The sequence below is a fragment of the Cervus elaphus genome, chromosome X (assembly GCF_910594005.1).
Source record: "Cervus elaphus chromosome X, mCerEla1.1, whole genome shotgun sequence".
NCBI classification, from domain to species: domain Eukaryota; kingdom Metazoa; phylum Chordata; class Mammalia; order Artiodactyla; family Cervidae; genus Cervus; species Cervus elaphus.
This window is the reverse complement of record NC_057848.1, coordinates 149,727,423-149,743,292: the sequence shown is the minus strand read 5'-3', so window position 1 is coordinate 149,743,292 and position 15,870 is coordinate 149,727,423. Positions and strand designations below refer to the sequence as shown.

Here is a 15,870-nt window from a genome sequence, read left to right as displayed (position 1 = left end):
CCTGCAGCAGCCATTTCCAGGAAACCTTAGGCAGAAGCGTCCAGATGAGATGCCGGTGCACTTCTCACCAGGCCTCTGGCGATTTGACATCTTCCAGGTGATGCCTTGTCCTCAGGTCAGCAGACGGGACGTAACGCAGCATTACGGTCAGGGCAAGACAGGGATAGAGGACAGAGAGCATCACTCAGCACACAGGAAGTGGCCCCAGAGTGCCCTCAATTCCGTCTCACCAGCTCCAGGAAGGCTGTCAGTCTCGGGCTCCCAAATTCTTCCTGCTTGGTTTACTGAGAGAAGTGCGAGGCAAGGAGTGAGGCCAGCTGACTGAGCTCAGCAGTGACGTCGCAGGACCCCCTATGAGGACAAGAAAGGACCACATCCCCATCTTGCCGGAAATTCCCCCGGAAGCCCGCACACCCAGGCCCCGCCCCTGCTATCCTCCTGGAGTCCAGATGCGCATGATAGGAAGTGACGGCCAGCTAACCAGGCTGGGGCTCATGCCATCTTTGAGAGGGCTGCTATCTTAGAGAGCTGCTGTAACTGTGACCAGAGGGAGGAGTCCGAGGTCTCATCAGGTGTCCAAGTCGGAGGTGATATGAGTTACAAGTGCACTGCATAGGTACAAAGATACGCCCTGGCACTCCGAACACCCTTTCCATCCGAAAAGAGGGGACTTCACAGCTCCCCGGAAACCCTGTACCTGCTCTCCGCCTGGAGGCTCGGGCCTGGCTCTTAGGGCAATGTCCATTGGCTTCGTACGTGGGTTCTCAGGACATAACCTGGGTCCAGGGGTGGTGGATCTGGGAGCAGGGTTGGTGGACCCTGGCTCTGTTCAGTAGAAGGAAGTCCGGGATTCTATGGATTGAAGGAGGGACCTGTGGGGGGACTGAGGGTCTCCACACCCATGATTGGCGGCCACGCCTAACCCTTTATCCAGCATGACTTGGTGGGAGAGCAACCGGTCAGCACCTCAGCAGTTCTAAAGGCTGAGAGGATCCCTGACTGCGATCGCCGGCACGGGACACTCAGGGAAGCGGAGACCTCGTTCTGAAGGACCGGCAGCCAGTCAGCAGAGGAAGGATGTCCGGGCTCGGGAGGAATCAGAGTAATGACCATCCTCCGCGTCACACGGCCAACTCAGGACCCTCCCCTGTGGTCAGCGCTTCCTCCCAGTCAAACACGGCGACGGGGGTGTCGTTCTGTCAGGGGAGGTTGGAGCTTGCTTGTGAAGGGGCACCCTTGAGACAGCAGAAGGGCGGGTGCCGGCATTCTTCACTGGGGGCGTGAGCACTCCCTCCTGTCCTCCTCTGGGGTAACAGGGAAGGTGGGAGCGTCAACTTTAGAGCGAGAGAGGGAACAGGGTGAATGGGTTTGTAGGTGGGGGTGGCCATGAGGGAGTCTGCCCCTGTTTTTACCATGACTCTGAATGTGAACTGAGAGGAACTGCCCCCGTGCCAGCCCCAACAGGCCTCCCTCTATCGCCCAGGCAGGGCTGTCTGGCTGCGCCCCAGCAATCACTCTCACTTCCTACTCAGCAGTCTCAAGGGACAGGCTCAACAGGAGAACATGAGACTTGTCGGTCCAAGAGGACTGGCCTCAAGGACCCCTCAGAGGCGGCTTTGCGTAAAGCCGGGGAAGACTCTCCTCACTGAAGTTGCTCACAACATCTGCTTGCCCCTCCTTTAGGTGCCCTCCTTGCCTGCCACCCTGCCTGCACACACCTGTGATCCATAACCTGTGTCACCATGCCTCGGAGGCACAAGAACAAGTACCATGCCCGTGTGAAATGCCACAGGTCCAGGGAGACGCTCACTTCCCAGGAGGCCCAGACTAGTGCTGCAGCCCCCAAAGAGGTGTCCCCTCCTCCCCCTTGTCTGTCCCTCAGGGTTTTTCCTCCAGCTCCCCTGCTTCTGGCGATCACCAGGAGCTTCAGGGAGCCATGGCCCCTAGCTCTCCTGATGCAGGGCCTTTTTGCACAGGATCTGATGAAGGTGCCCAGGGCCCAGAGGAGGAAAGTGTAGGTGCCTCCCAGGCAGCCCCGGCCACTCAGATCACTCGCAAAGATCCTCCGACTCCGAAGGCCAGCATGCTGGTGGGGTTCCTGCTGGACAAGTACCCCAAGCAGCAGCCCCTTACACAGAACACCCTGCTGAAGGTCGTCAGCAGGAAGTACAGGCAGCACTTCCCCAAGATCCTCAGGAGAGCCTCTGAGCGTGTGGAGCTGGTGTTTGGCCTGGAGCTGGTGGATGTCGACCGTAGCACGAAGATCTACGCCCTCATCAGCAAGCTCAACCTCAGGGGCGATGAAGGTCCAAGTGATGAAGGAGGGCTGCCCAAGTCCGGTCTCCTCATGGTGCTCCTGGGCATTATCTTCAGGAAGAGTAACCACGCAACTGGGGAGGGGATCTGGGAATTACTGTGTGTTGGAGGTCTATGCTGGGTGGAGGCACTGGATCTTTGGGGAGACCAGAAGGCTCATCACCAAAGATCTGGTGCAGAGGAAGTACCTGAAGTACCGACCAGTGCCCAATAGTGATTCTCCATGCTACGAGTTCCTGTGGGGCCCGAGAGCTTGTGTTGAGACCAGAAAGATGCAGGTGTTGGAGGTGCTGGCCAAGATCCTCCATATGGTCCCTAGTTCCTTCCTAGACTTCTATGACGAGGCTCTGAGAGATCCGGCGGAGAGAGCAGGGCTGAGAGGCGCGGCCAGGGCTCCAAGGATGGCTGAAGCCAGTGCCCCTTCCAGGGCATAGTCTTACAACTCCTCCCACATCTAGGGAGGGGGACCCGGCCATTTTCTTCCCTTTTGTGTTGGAACAGAGCTGTCAGGCTCCTAACTAGTAAAGAGTAGTAGGGGTGGAGGGAACAAAACTTGTATGTTCTTTACACTTTTATGTAGTAAGGGAGTTTAGGTACAATTCATTTCAAAAAAATATATATCTTGTTTCCTTTATCCATAGGAGAAATAGCTAGTGAAAGTTGATTTAAATTAGATTGGTAAGGAGATGAGGGAGGAGTTTAGTATTTTCAAATGTTACTTTTCATAAGGTTTATTGTGCTTCAGAATACAAATGTATTAATCATATAAATCACAGTTTGCTGTTTAAAGTTTTGAAAGCCGCAGTTTGGGTATTTGTAAAACACATTGAAAGTATTGAATATGTTTTTCAGCATCTAAACGAGGTAAGATGACATTGGAAAAGAATTTTCTCAAAGAGTAGTCAAGCTTCTATACAGTGCAGGTTAGTAGGGGTCGATCAAACCAAGTTTAGATCTCTATTGTCCTCCTGTTTTAAACTGCATATTATTTATTTCATTTTTTTCATTTTTACTTCTAACAGATTCTTTTTCTTCAGAATATTGATTTGGTAATGATACTCCTGTCTTACGTATTGCTGTCTTACGGTTTTTAAAGTTGCAGATTTGGTAGATGTAAAACAAATTCATGAACCATCTGTATTTTCTTTATTATCTGGAAGTAGGTAAGATGTCGCTGAAAGAGAGATTTTCATGGTAATGTGAAACAAGACCACAGAAAATTTTGAGAAACCAAAAAACAATTAAGCAATCATAATGGCAAAAACCTTTAATTTGTAGTTTGCCTTATTTCCTCTAACTTTTTTTTTTTTTGGTAAAAATAAAATATACTTTGCCTGAATTTAGCTCATTTAAGAATATTTATTTCTTTTGTCCAAATGCACTGCATAGTCTCTGCTATCTACTGGATAAAAATAACCTCAGATAGGAAGGTGGTACTTTGGAGGTTCATAATAACCATAACTTCCATTAAATGAAAGACCAGTGTTTCTTAATCAGTATGACTCTGATTTATATGTAGTACATGCATTCCAGCATTCATGTAGGATAGGATATAGCAGACTCCATTTATAGATGGATAACGTGCAATTTTCTCAAGTTCACAAGACTGATAAAGTGACCTTCATAAGACAAGTCCCCTGATGTGCACTAGTCCAGAGTCCTTCCCTTTCTTTGCAAGGGCAACAACTGAGGAAATCTCTTTTCACCAGTGACATATTTGGTACCAAGACTCGGATTGCTGCTGCAGTGAACTCCAGTGGGCTTGCCCAAACTGCTGGCTGGAGAACCCTGATTTTCCCTCTGTCTCTCCCATAAAAACTTGCTTGCTGTCACTCTCTGCTTTGTTCTCCTTCCATGACCCACAGAGCAAGATCTGTGTCAGCTGTGTCATGGCTCCCCTCAATTGAGAGTTGCAAGGAGTACCCCCAGGCTGTGCATACCCCAAGAACACTTGGGTGGCTGTCCTTGGGCCTGATAGAAACAGAATTTCCAATGGTGAAGGCGTCCACTGAGGCCAAGACTTTTCTCCTCTTAGTCTTTGTCACTTCCTCTATGGCTCTATCCATTTTGAGGTGAGAAGTTTAATGGAGAAAACTGCATGACGTTCAAATTAAGACCATACAAATAATCAGGGACTTGATTGGGTGAGTTTGCCCTCTGTAAGACCTTGAGCCCAATTCCCTCCCTACATGTTCTTAATCCCAGTCTGATTCTTGAACTCCAGAACTGCATCAGGGGCCAAAACTGGGGAACTCTGCATCCTTCTCTAGATTTTTGGCCTGCCTCACTGCACCCCGACTTTACACTGTGGGCGAGCCCCTCCCTCCTGGGGATCTCAAGCAGACTTTGTCAACCCCAGAGCAGAGGCAGTAAGTGAGCACCTTTCTCAGCAGGCTTAGGACTCTCTGCCTAGTAGACACTCCACTTCCCCCAAGATCCACAACCAGGAACTCCAGCCTCTCCCCCTTCATAGCTCTACACCTTCCCTCGTATCCTGAATTTCGCTTCTATCCTGCTCTCCAGACTTCTCAGACTGTCTCTTGATCTTTGGGCCTCCTTGCTGGTTAGGTGTTGCCTCTTTCACTCTATACAGTTATGTGGTCAGTCGCTAAGTCATGCCCAACCCTTTGTGGCCCCTTGGACTGAAGCCCCCCTGGATCCTCTGTCCACAGGATTTCCCAGGCAACAATACTTGAGTGGATTACCATTTCCTTCTTTAGTGTATCTCCCCAATCCTGATTGAACTCACATCTCCTGCACTGCAGGTGGATTCTTAGCAAGGAGCCACTTCAGGAGTCCAAAGAGGAGCCCTCTTCAACATCACAACAGCAATAGCCTGAGAGGACCTTTTGCCTAGTATTGGTATCATTGCCTTGTGCTGCTCCAGTCCTACCTTTCGGCTCTCTCTTTTTGTTTTACTTCAGTGATAACACTAAACCCTTTAGTTGGCTCACAGCCTAGGTCTCTTCCCTCCCTCTCTGAAGACTGTAGGCCCTTGGACGCTGATCATTTTTCCTCCCACTGGCTTCTGTTCCTTTTCAAGACTAACCCAATGGGCCTTCTCAGGCTCACCAACCAGGTAGATTTCAGGTGCTCACAGGGAACCCACTGTTGACACTGGGAGTGCACCAGAACAAATAACTCCCATTGGTCCCTGTCTTCTGACATCCTAACCCAAAAATGGGCCGGGAGGAGCGAAGTCCCATGGATCCAAATGTTCATGACCGTATTCCAAAATCCATGTCTAAAGAACTCCTTTTAACTCCCTCCTGTGAAAGCGCTCACACCCCTTTCAAAGTGCCTCTTTCTCCAACAGGAGACTGATATTTTATATGATCAGCTTCTTAGTCTACTTTCCCAAGAACCACAACCTGAACTGCTGCCTTCCCAGTTCTGAGGGTGTGGAACAGTCTGCCAGAACATCTTCCTCTAATGTACCATGTAGGCAGCTTTAGACCAAAGACCCCCATAAATCAACTCATGGATTTTGCCTTTGGCATACTCAATGATAGAGATAGGGTTGAGCAGGCAAAAAAGATTCAGGGACAACAGGAAAAAGCATGATTACACAAAGTGACAGCTCAAACCCCTCACCACCTCAGGGTTACTCTCCCTTACCAAAGCCCATGGCGGGGACAGAATCCAGGCAGCCTGGATCAGAGCCACTGTCTCATGCACAAAGGATGGATCTACGTACAGCCAGGAGGCTGACTGGAAGGACGAATGCTCCCTGTTTGGGAAAACACTAGTACCCGACCCGATAGATACACAAATTAGAGGGCCACCAGAATCATGACCACAGTCCCTCCAGTCCTATAGGAGACTCGAGGCTGCCAGACCAAGCTGGCCGAGGGGACCGAATACTCATGGAGCCCCGGAAACTCCCTGGCTCCCAAAGGACACCTGGTCATTTCTCCAGAGGAGCCTCAGGTAACCCTTGATGTGGCAGGGAGGACAGTTATTTTATATGTGGGGCAGCTCCCCTGTGCTGATTTCCCTTGGACCTTGTCATTCCAATCCTCCATGATAATGGGGATGGAAGGAAGGTCCCAAACCAAGTGACCTGCCCCTCCCATCAAGTCCTTGCTAGGAGGTTTACCTTTGATCATCAGTTTCTGATCATGCAAGACTGTCCCCTCCTCTTGTTGGGAAGAACCTTGCTCACTAAATTCCAGACAATGGTCTAAGCTGGAGACCCTCATGGAGAAGACACCCACCAAGACAAATGACTGCTCTTGGCTGGGGGAGCCTGCTTCCATATGACAGGGATAGAATAGCATAGCATACAGGTACCTGTCCCAGGTGACTCGGTGAAAAAGCATTCACCTGCAATGTGGGAGACGAAGGTTCAATCCCTGGGTGTGGAACATCCCCTGGAGGAGGAAATGGCTACCCATTTCAGTATTCCTGCCTGGAGAATCCCACAGACAGAGAGCCTGGAGTGCTACAGTTAATGGGGTTGCAACGAGTCAGACATGAATGAGGGCCTGAGCACAGACAGACAGACACATGGGTAGCTATAGAAGTCTAGTAGAGGCTTAGAGATAGAGAAACCTAGGAACCTTTGGGAGACCACTGTAAGTTACTGATCACTCAAGAAATATATCAGAAAATTGTGAAAGGAAACAGGCTTGCTTAAATATGAAGCTATAAATAAAACATGAGATATGCTCCAGTCCCATAGGTAAAAGAAGAATGTCACCACCCTTTACTGATTTGAAGATGTACTATGATAATCCGAGCTTGACCTCATAGGGTCAGATACTCTCCTGCCCCAAATGAAGTGGGAGTGAGTGATGGAGGCCTGAGCTCTATTCAAAGACGTCAGTCTTTCCCCCTCTTTCACTTTCCTTTGATTATAAAATGTAGCCCACTTAATCCTCAGGGCAGAGCTCCATCACCTGCCTGCTTCCATCTCTTACAAGCATTCTATATTAGTAATTCTATTTCCTGACTTACACTTTGCCTTTCTGAATTCCTTGTGTTTTGAGACAGAAAAAGCTGAGCCTCAGTAAGGCCAGGCACTAGGTGAGTGATTCTATTTAAAAGACCATGGTTCAAGTCCCAAACAGGATTTTGGCTGGATTCAAGTCCCGGCCAGGTGGGTTTCAGTCCCAGTCATGTGGGCTCAAGTCCCAACCTGAGGTGAATATCTTCAAACAGAGGAGGTCTCCATGCCACCCCATCCAAATTTTTCAACTTTGGGCTATTAAATTTCTTTACAGTGCTAGAACTAGTGTCACTTTCTTCTGCATTTCTCTGCACCTAGACTCCCAATATCTTTCCCTTTGTGTGTACAAATCCAGACACTGTAAGCCATGAATGCCTCCACTTTGTGTGCTTATAAAATTCAAACCAACGGTGCCTGCAGGGTTGGAATCGACCAAAAAAGAAAGAACATGGTCTAAACATTATCTGGCTACCTTTAGAAAGGGGGCTTCCCTGGTGGCTCAGAGGGTAAAGAATCTGCCTGCAATGAAGGAGACCCAGGTTCGATCCCTGGGTTGGGAAGTGCCCCTGAAGAAGGGAAAGGCAACCCATTCTAGTATTCTTGCCTCAGAAATCCTATGAACACTGGTGCCTGGCAGGCTACAGTCAATGTTGTTGCAAAGAATCAGACAGGACTCAACAACAAGCTCCTCACAACTCTTCTCCTTCACCAGTTCTTCTTGTGTTTGTCCCACTTTCCCACATTTTGGGAGAGGTCTTGTTGATGTCTGACAGAAGAGAATCCTTCCTGCCCCACAGCTTCTAAAGATTTTCCACATTGTATAGAGTTTAGATTCTACATTTCCCTTATTTACAGGTGGAGAATTTGCATCCCGTTACATGACTGTGGAGAAAGGACACACAAACTACCTCTTTGTTATTGTAATAACTCTGATTGATGGATTTGAAAAGATGTTTTTTAATTGTTATAAATCAGCCATTCCCACTGTCTTCTCATGATCTTTAGAGTAAAACATAAATCACCTTTCACTGTCTGAGATGTTACTGTTGAATGAAAAGATGTCTGTGTTACTAAGAATGTTGCATCCATTGCTGGCAAATGCCAACAGGGTAAGATGACTAAACCACAAAGATCGCCAGCAGTTTCAATTATCCCCTGTATTCCTTTTGTTGCTGAAGTTAATATGCTCCCCTTTTAGTAGATATAATCTCTATTTTTTTTAGCCTTTTCAACTTCTTGTAACTCAGAGATTATCTCTTGACTCTCTTTCTGTGTTTACATAAGCATTTCCTCATATCCTAATGTCTTTGTAAAGCTCAGCATTCTATTTTAAATCACTGCGTCTATCAGAAGCATATTCTAATCAGGTGACTCAGTCAATTGCAATGGGCTTAGGAAGCCTGTCCCATAAGGAGAGAAAACCTGGACACTATCAACTGAACCACGAGTTACAGCCTCCCTGTTTATTTCAAACCCTTTATTTTGAAATAATAGATCCATAAATTGTAAAAACAATTATGGGAAAGATTGAAGGCGGGAGGAGAAGGGGACGACAGAGTTTTCGATTTGTTGAATGGCATCATGGACTCGATGAACATGAGTTTGAGTAAGCTCCAGGACGTGGTGATGGACAGGGAAGCCTGGCATGCTACAGTCCATGGGGTCGCAAAGAGTTGGACATGAATGAGAGACTGAAATGAATTGAGTGATGTTGAGCAACTTTTCATGGACCCATTGGCCTTTTGTATGTCTTCTTTGGAGAAATATCTATTCAGCTCTTTTACTTCTAATCAATAGATATGTCAAGTTGATAGGTGCCACTCCTATGGTTACATTACAGTACCTGATCGCATTCCTGTGATCACAGACTTTATTTTATGAGACATTATTTTGCTAGCGGATATGTTCTTACTTCCCTACCTACCTTGAATAAGAAACCTATCAGAGGAGGAGCTAAGATGGCAGAGGAATAGGACAGGGAGACCACTTTCTCCCCCACAAATTAATCAAAAGATCATTTGAATGCTGAGCAAACTTCACAAAACAACTTCTGATCACTAGCAGAGGATATCATGCACCCAGAAAAGCACCCCATTGTCTTCGAAAGGAGGTAGGACAAAATATAAAAGATAAAAAGAGAGACAATACAGTTAGGGATGGAGATCCATCCCAGGAAGGGAGTCTTAATAGAGGAAGTTTCCAAATATCAGGAAACCCTCTCACCAGCGGGTCTGGGGGAAGGTTTCCAATCTTGGAAGGCAATCTAACTGGGAGGAAAAATAAATCCACAGATTACATGCCTAAAAGCAACTCCCAGCAGAAAAGTACCCCAGACGCTCACATCCGACACCAGCAAGTGGGGGCTGAACGTAGAGGAGCAGGCGGCATTGCTAAAAGTAAGGATCGGGCCTGAAATCCCTGAGGGCAATCGGGGGGAGCTAAGGCGAGATAGCAACTTAAACTGTGGGATACCAAGAGAGAGAGAATTAACCTGTGAAAAGCCCTAAATCTAGGCACTGCCCGCCTGTTCCCAGAACAAAGGACTGAGCGAATACCAGAGAAGAGCTAGCCAGCTGCGGACTGGCCCATTCCCCACTGGAGGCAGGAGACAGGGGGTAGGGGAAAGGGGAAAACTCAGCTCCAGAGAGGGCATCCCCTACCAAACTGCAAACAGGCTTCCAGTCTCTAACCAAAGACTTCCTGAGATTCTTGATGTTTGACATCCTCTGGGAGGGTCGCATCCAGAGATCAGCTCCCCAGAAGAGACACAAGGCACACCCGAACAGCGTGCCCAGAAACTGAGACTGGGACCGCGGAGGGGAGAAAGCGCACCGCACCTGGGGAGAGTGCGCTCGTCAAGCTCCTGGGTGCCTGAACTGCTCGGGCCAGGGAAGGCACAAAAAGCAGGCCCAACTGAGCCTGTGCCTTTGTGGATTACCCCAAAACTTGAACCTGAGTGGCTTGGGCCTGGGAAGTACACGCAAATCAGGGCCCGCTCCCTATAGAGCAGGCTGGAGCCAGAGCAGTGTAGACTGGGAAATCACACATGGTCATGAGCAGGGGCAAACCCAGTGTGACTGGAACACTCCGAGTGCTCCCCACACACGCCAGTGACATTTGTCTGCAGTGCCCCTCCCTCCCCACAGCATGACTGAACAAGCGAACCTAAACAAGAGACCACCTCCGCCCACTTGTGTCAGGGCAGAAATTAGACACTGTAGAGACCTGCAAACAGAAGCCAAATAAACAAAGGGAACGGCTTCAGAAGTGACAGGTGCAACAGATTAAAATTGCTGTTGTTAACACCAACTACACAAGAAGGGGCCTAGAGATATTGAGAAGTGTAAGCTGGAACAAGGAGCTATCTGAAACTGAACTGAACCCACACAGCCCACAAAAGCTCCAGAAAAATTCCTAGATATATTTTTACTATTATTATTTTTTAATTAAAATGATTTTTTCTTTCTTTTTTTTTAAAGTCCTCTATCACTCCTCTATTACTCCTTAATTTTCATTTTTATAACCCACTATAGCCTGGCAAAAAAGGACACTATTTTTAAAGTGAACTTCATAAATATTTCTTTAATTTTTTGTTTTTTTTAATTGTATTTTAAAGAGTCTAACCTCTACTCTAGATTTTTAATCTTTGTTTTTCAGTATTTGATATCAATTTTGGACATTTAAGAATCTAACCTTCAGTACCCAGTTTTACTCGGGAGTGTGGTTATTGGTTTGATTATTTTCTCCCCCTTTTGACTCTCCTGTTTCTCCCCCAGATCACCTCTATTTCTTCCCTCCCCCTTCTCTTCTCAATCCAATTCTGTGAATCTCTATGGGTGTCAGGGCTACAGAGAACACTTTGGGAACAGAGAACTGCCTAGATCTGTCTCTCTCCTCTTGAGTCCCCCTTTTTCTCCTCCTGCTCACCTCTATCTCCTTCCTCCCTCTCCTCTTCTTCATGTAACTCTGTGAACCTCTCTGGGTGTCCCCCACTGTGGAGAATCCTTTCACCATTAACCTAGAGGTTTTATTATCAGTGCTGTATGGATGGAGAAATCTTGAGGCTACTGGAAGAACAAGACTGAAATCCAGAGGCAAGACGCTTCAGCCCAAAACCTGAGAACATCACAGAACTCCTGACTACAGGGAACATTAATTAATAAGAGATCATCCAAAAGCCTCCATACCTACACTGAAAACAGCCACCACCCAAGAGCCAATAAGTTCCAGAGCAAGACATACCATGCAAATTCTCCAGCAACGCAGGAACATAGCCTTGAACGTCAACATACAGGCTGCCAAAAGTCACACCAAACACATAGACCCATCTCAAAACTCACTACTAGACACTCCATTGCACTCCAGAGAGAAGAAATCCAGCTCCACCCACCAGTACACCGACACAAGCTTCCCTAACCAAGAAGCCTTGACAAGCCAATCGTCCAACCCCACCCACTGGGAGAAACCTCCACCATAAAAAGGAACCACAGACTCCCAGAATACAGAAAGGCCACCCCAAACACAGCAATCTAAACAAGATGAAAAGGCAGAGAAATACCCAGCAGGTAAAGGAACATGAAAAATGCCCACCAAGCCAAACAAAAGAGGAGGAGATAGGGAATCTACCTGAAAAAGAATTAAAATAATTATAATAAAAATGATCCAAAATCTTGAAAACAAAATGGAGTTACAGATAAATAACCTGGAGACAAGGATTGAGAAGATGCAAAAAATGTCTAACAAGGACCTAGAAGAAATAAAAAAGAGTCAATTAAAAATGAATAATGCAATAAATGAGATCAAAAACACTCTGGAGGGAACCAACAGTAGAATAACAGAGGCAGAAGATAGGGTAAGTGTGGTAGAAGACAAAATGGTGGAAATAAATGAACCAGAGAGGAAAAAAGAAAAAAGAATCAAAAGAAAGGAGGACAATCTCAGGGACCTTTAGGAAAACGTGAAACAACATTCGAATCATAGGAGTCCCAGAAGAAGAAGATAAAAAGAAAGGCCATGAGAAAATACTCGAGGAAATAATAGCTGAAAACTTCCCTAAAATGGGGAAGGAAACAGTGACACAAGTCCAAGAAACCCAGAGAGTCCCAAACAGAATAAACCCAAGGCGAAACACCCCAAGACACATATTAGTCAAATTAACAAAGATCGAACACAAAGAACAAATATTAAAAGCAGCAAGGGAGAAACAACATATAACACACAAGGGGGTTCCCAAAAGGATAACAGCTGATCTTTCAATAGAAACTCTTCAGGCCAGAAGGGGATGGCAGGATATACTTAAAGTAATGAAAGAATAACCTACAACCCAGATTACTGTACCAAGCAAGGATCTCATTCAGATATGAAGGAGAATTCAAAAGCTTTACAGAAAAGCAAAAGCTGAGAGAATTCAGCACCACCAAACCAGCTCTTCAACAATTGCTAAAGGATTTTCTCTAGACAGCAAACACAGAAAGGCTGTATGAACATGAACCCAAAACAAAGCAAATGGCAACGGGACCATTCTTATCAATAATTACCTTAAATGTAAATGGGTTGAATGCCCCAACCAAAAGACAAAGACTGGCTGAATGGATACAAAAGCAAGGCCGCATACATGCTGTCTACAAGAGACCCACCTCAAAACAAGGGACACATACAGACTGAAAGTGAAGGGCTGGAAAAAAATATTTCATGCAAACGGAGACCAAAAGAAATCAGGAGTCGCAATACTCATATCAGAAAAAATAGACTTTAAAATAAAGGCTGTGAAAAGAGACAAAGAAGGACACTACATAATGATCAGAGGATCAATCCCAGAAGAAGATATAACAATTATAAATATATATGCACCCAACATAGGAGCACTGCAATATGTAAGGCAAATGCTAACAAGAATGAAAGGGGAAATTAACAATAACAGAATCATAGTGGCAGACTTTAATACCCCACTCACACCTATGGATAGATCAACTAAACAGAAAATTATCAAGGAAACACAAACTTTAAATGACACAATGGTCCAGCTAGACCTAATTGATATCTATAGGTCATTTCACCCCCAAAACAATCAATTTCACCGTTTTCTCAAGTGCACACGGAACCTTCTCCAGAACAGATCACATCCTGGGCCATAAATCTAGCCTTGGTAAATTCAAAAAAATTGAAATCATTCCAGTCGCCTTTTCTGACCACAATGCATTAAGATTAGATCACAATTACAGGAAAAAAATATTAAATTCCAACATATGGAGGCTAAATAACACGCTTCTGGATAACCAACAAACCACAGAAGAAATAAAAAAAGAAATCAAAATATGCATAGAAATGAATGAAAATGCAAACACAACAACCCAAAACCTATGGGGCACTGTAAAAGCAGTGCTAAGGGGAAGGTTCATAGCAATACAGGCTGACCTCAAGAAACAAGAAAAAAGTCAAATAAATAACCTAACTCTACACCTAAAGCAACTAGAGAAGGAAGAAATGAAGAACCCCAGGGGTAGTAGAAGGAAAGAAATCTTAAAAATTAGGGCAGAAATAAATGCAAAAGAAACTAAAGAGACCATAGAAAAATCAACAAAGCTAAAAGCTGGTTTTTGAAAAAGTAAATAAAATTGACAAACCATTAGCCAGACTCATCAAGAAACAAAGGGAGAAGAACTAAATAAAAAAAATTAGAAATGAAAATGGAGAGATCACAACAGACAACTCTTAAATACAAAGGAGCATAAGAGACTACTACCAGCAGCTCTATGCCAATAAAATGGAAAACTTGGAAGAAATGGACAAATTCCTAGAAAAGTATATTTTCCAAAACTGAACCAGGAAGAAATAGAAGATCTTAACAGACACATCACAAGCAAGGAAATTGAAACTGTAATCAGAAATCTTCCAGGAAACAAAAGCCCTGGACCAGACGACTTCACAGCTGAATTCTACCAAAAATTTAGAGAAGAGCTAACACCTATCCTCCAGAAAATTGCAGAAAAAGGCAAACTTCCAAACTCATTCTATGAGGCCACCATCACCCTAATACCAAAACCAGACAAACATGCCACAAAAAAAGAAAACTACAGGCCAATATCACTGATGAACATAGATGCAAAAATCCTTAACAAAATTCCAGCAAACAGAATCCAACAACATATTAAAAAGATCATACATCATCATCAAGTTGAATTTTTCCCAGGAATGCAAGGATTCTTTAATATCCGCAAATCAGTCAATGTAATATACCACATTAACAAATTGAAAGATAAAAACCATATGATTATCTCAGTAGATGCAAAAAAAGCCTTTAACAAAATTCAACATCCATTTATGATAAAAATTCTCCAGAAAGCAGGTACAGACAGAACATTCCTCAACATGATAAAAGCTATATATATATATATATATATATATATATATATATATATATATATATGACAAACCCACAGCAAACATTATTCTCAATAGTGAGAAATTGAAAGCATTTCCCTTATAGTCAGGAACAAGACAAGGGTGCCCAGTCTCACCTCTACTATTCAACATAGTTTTGGAAGTGTTGGCCACAGCAATCAGAGCAGAGAAAGAAATAAAAGGAATCCAGATAGGAAAAGGAGAAGTAAAACTCTCACTGTTTGCAGATGACATGATCATCTACATAGAAAACCCTAAAGAATCTATCAGAAAATTACTAGAGCTAATCAATGAATATAGTAAAGTGGCAGGATATAAAATTAACACACAGAAATCCCTTGAATACCTATACACTAACAATTTGAAAACAGAAGGAGAAATAAAGGAAACAATACCATTCACCACTGCAATGAAAAGAATAAAATACTTAGGAGTATATCTACCTAAAGAAACGAAAGACCTATATATAGAAAACTGTAAAACACTGATGAAAGAAATCAAAGAGGACACAAATAGATGGAGAAATATACCGTGTTCATGGAATGGAAGAATCAATATTGTCAAAATGACTATACTACTCAAAGCAATCTATGGATTCAATGCAATCCCTATTAAGCTACCAACGGTATTCTTCACAGAACTAGAACAAATAATTTCACAATTTGTATGGAAATACAAAAAACCTCGAATAGCCAAAGCGATCTTGAGAAAGAAGAATGGAACTGGAGGAATCAACCTGCCTGATTTCAGACTCTACTACAAATCCACAGGCATCAAGACAGTATGGTACTGGCACAAAGAGAGAAATAGAGATCAATGGAGCAAAACAGAAAGCCCAGAGATAAATCCAGAGATAACACGGGGGCAAAACTTGAGTTTGGCAATGAGATTTTAGGCACAACACCAAAAGTACAATCCATGAAAGAAAATAATAAGCTGAACTTCACTAATATCAAAAATTTCCATCTGCAAAATATACTATGAAGATAATCAAAAAGAAAGGTCACAAACTGGGAAAAATAATTCTAAGACATATCTCATGATAAACATGTGGCAAAAATATACAATCAACTCTTAAAACTCGACAATAAGAAAACAAGTCAATCTAAAAGTGGTTAAAAGAGCTGAACAGACATCTCACCAAAGAATATACACAGATGGCAACCAGCCTATGAAAAGATGGTCTACATCACATGTCTTCA

General features: G+C 44.4%; 1 protein-coding gene across 1 annotated transcript; it reads left to right on the top strand.

Moving 5' to 3' along the window:
- Positions 1-1,936: 1,936 nt before the first annotated feature.
- LOC122690536 (melanoma-associated antigen B4-like) lies at positions 1,937-2,750 on the top strand. Its single transcript, XM_043897469.1, has 2 exons — positions 1,937-2,312; positions 2,374-2,750. Exons 1-2 carry the CDS (start codon positions 1,937-1,939, stop codon positions 2,748-2,750), a joined length of 753 nt encoding a protein of 250 aa, XP_043753404.1.
- Positions 2,751-15,870: the final 13,120 nt, after the last annotated feature.

What these genes read in the sequence shown, in the direction of transcription:
- LOC122690536 (XM_043897469.1), top strand. Translation starts at nt 1,937, where the DNA reads ATGGCCCCTAGCTCTCCTGATGCAGGGCCTTTTTGCACAGGATCTGAT. An exon ending in CAGGGGCGATGAAGGTCCAA is followed by an intron (nt 2,313 to 2,373) that starts GTGATGAAGGAG and finishes CATTATCTTCAG; the next exon opens with GAAGAGTAACCACGCAACTG.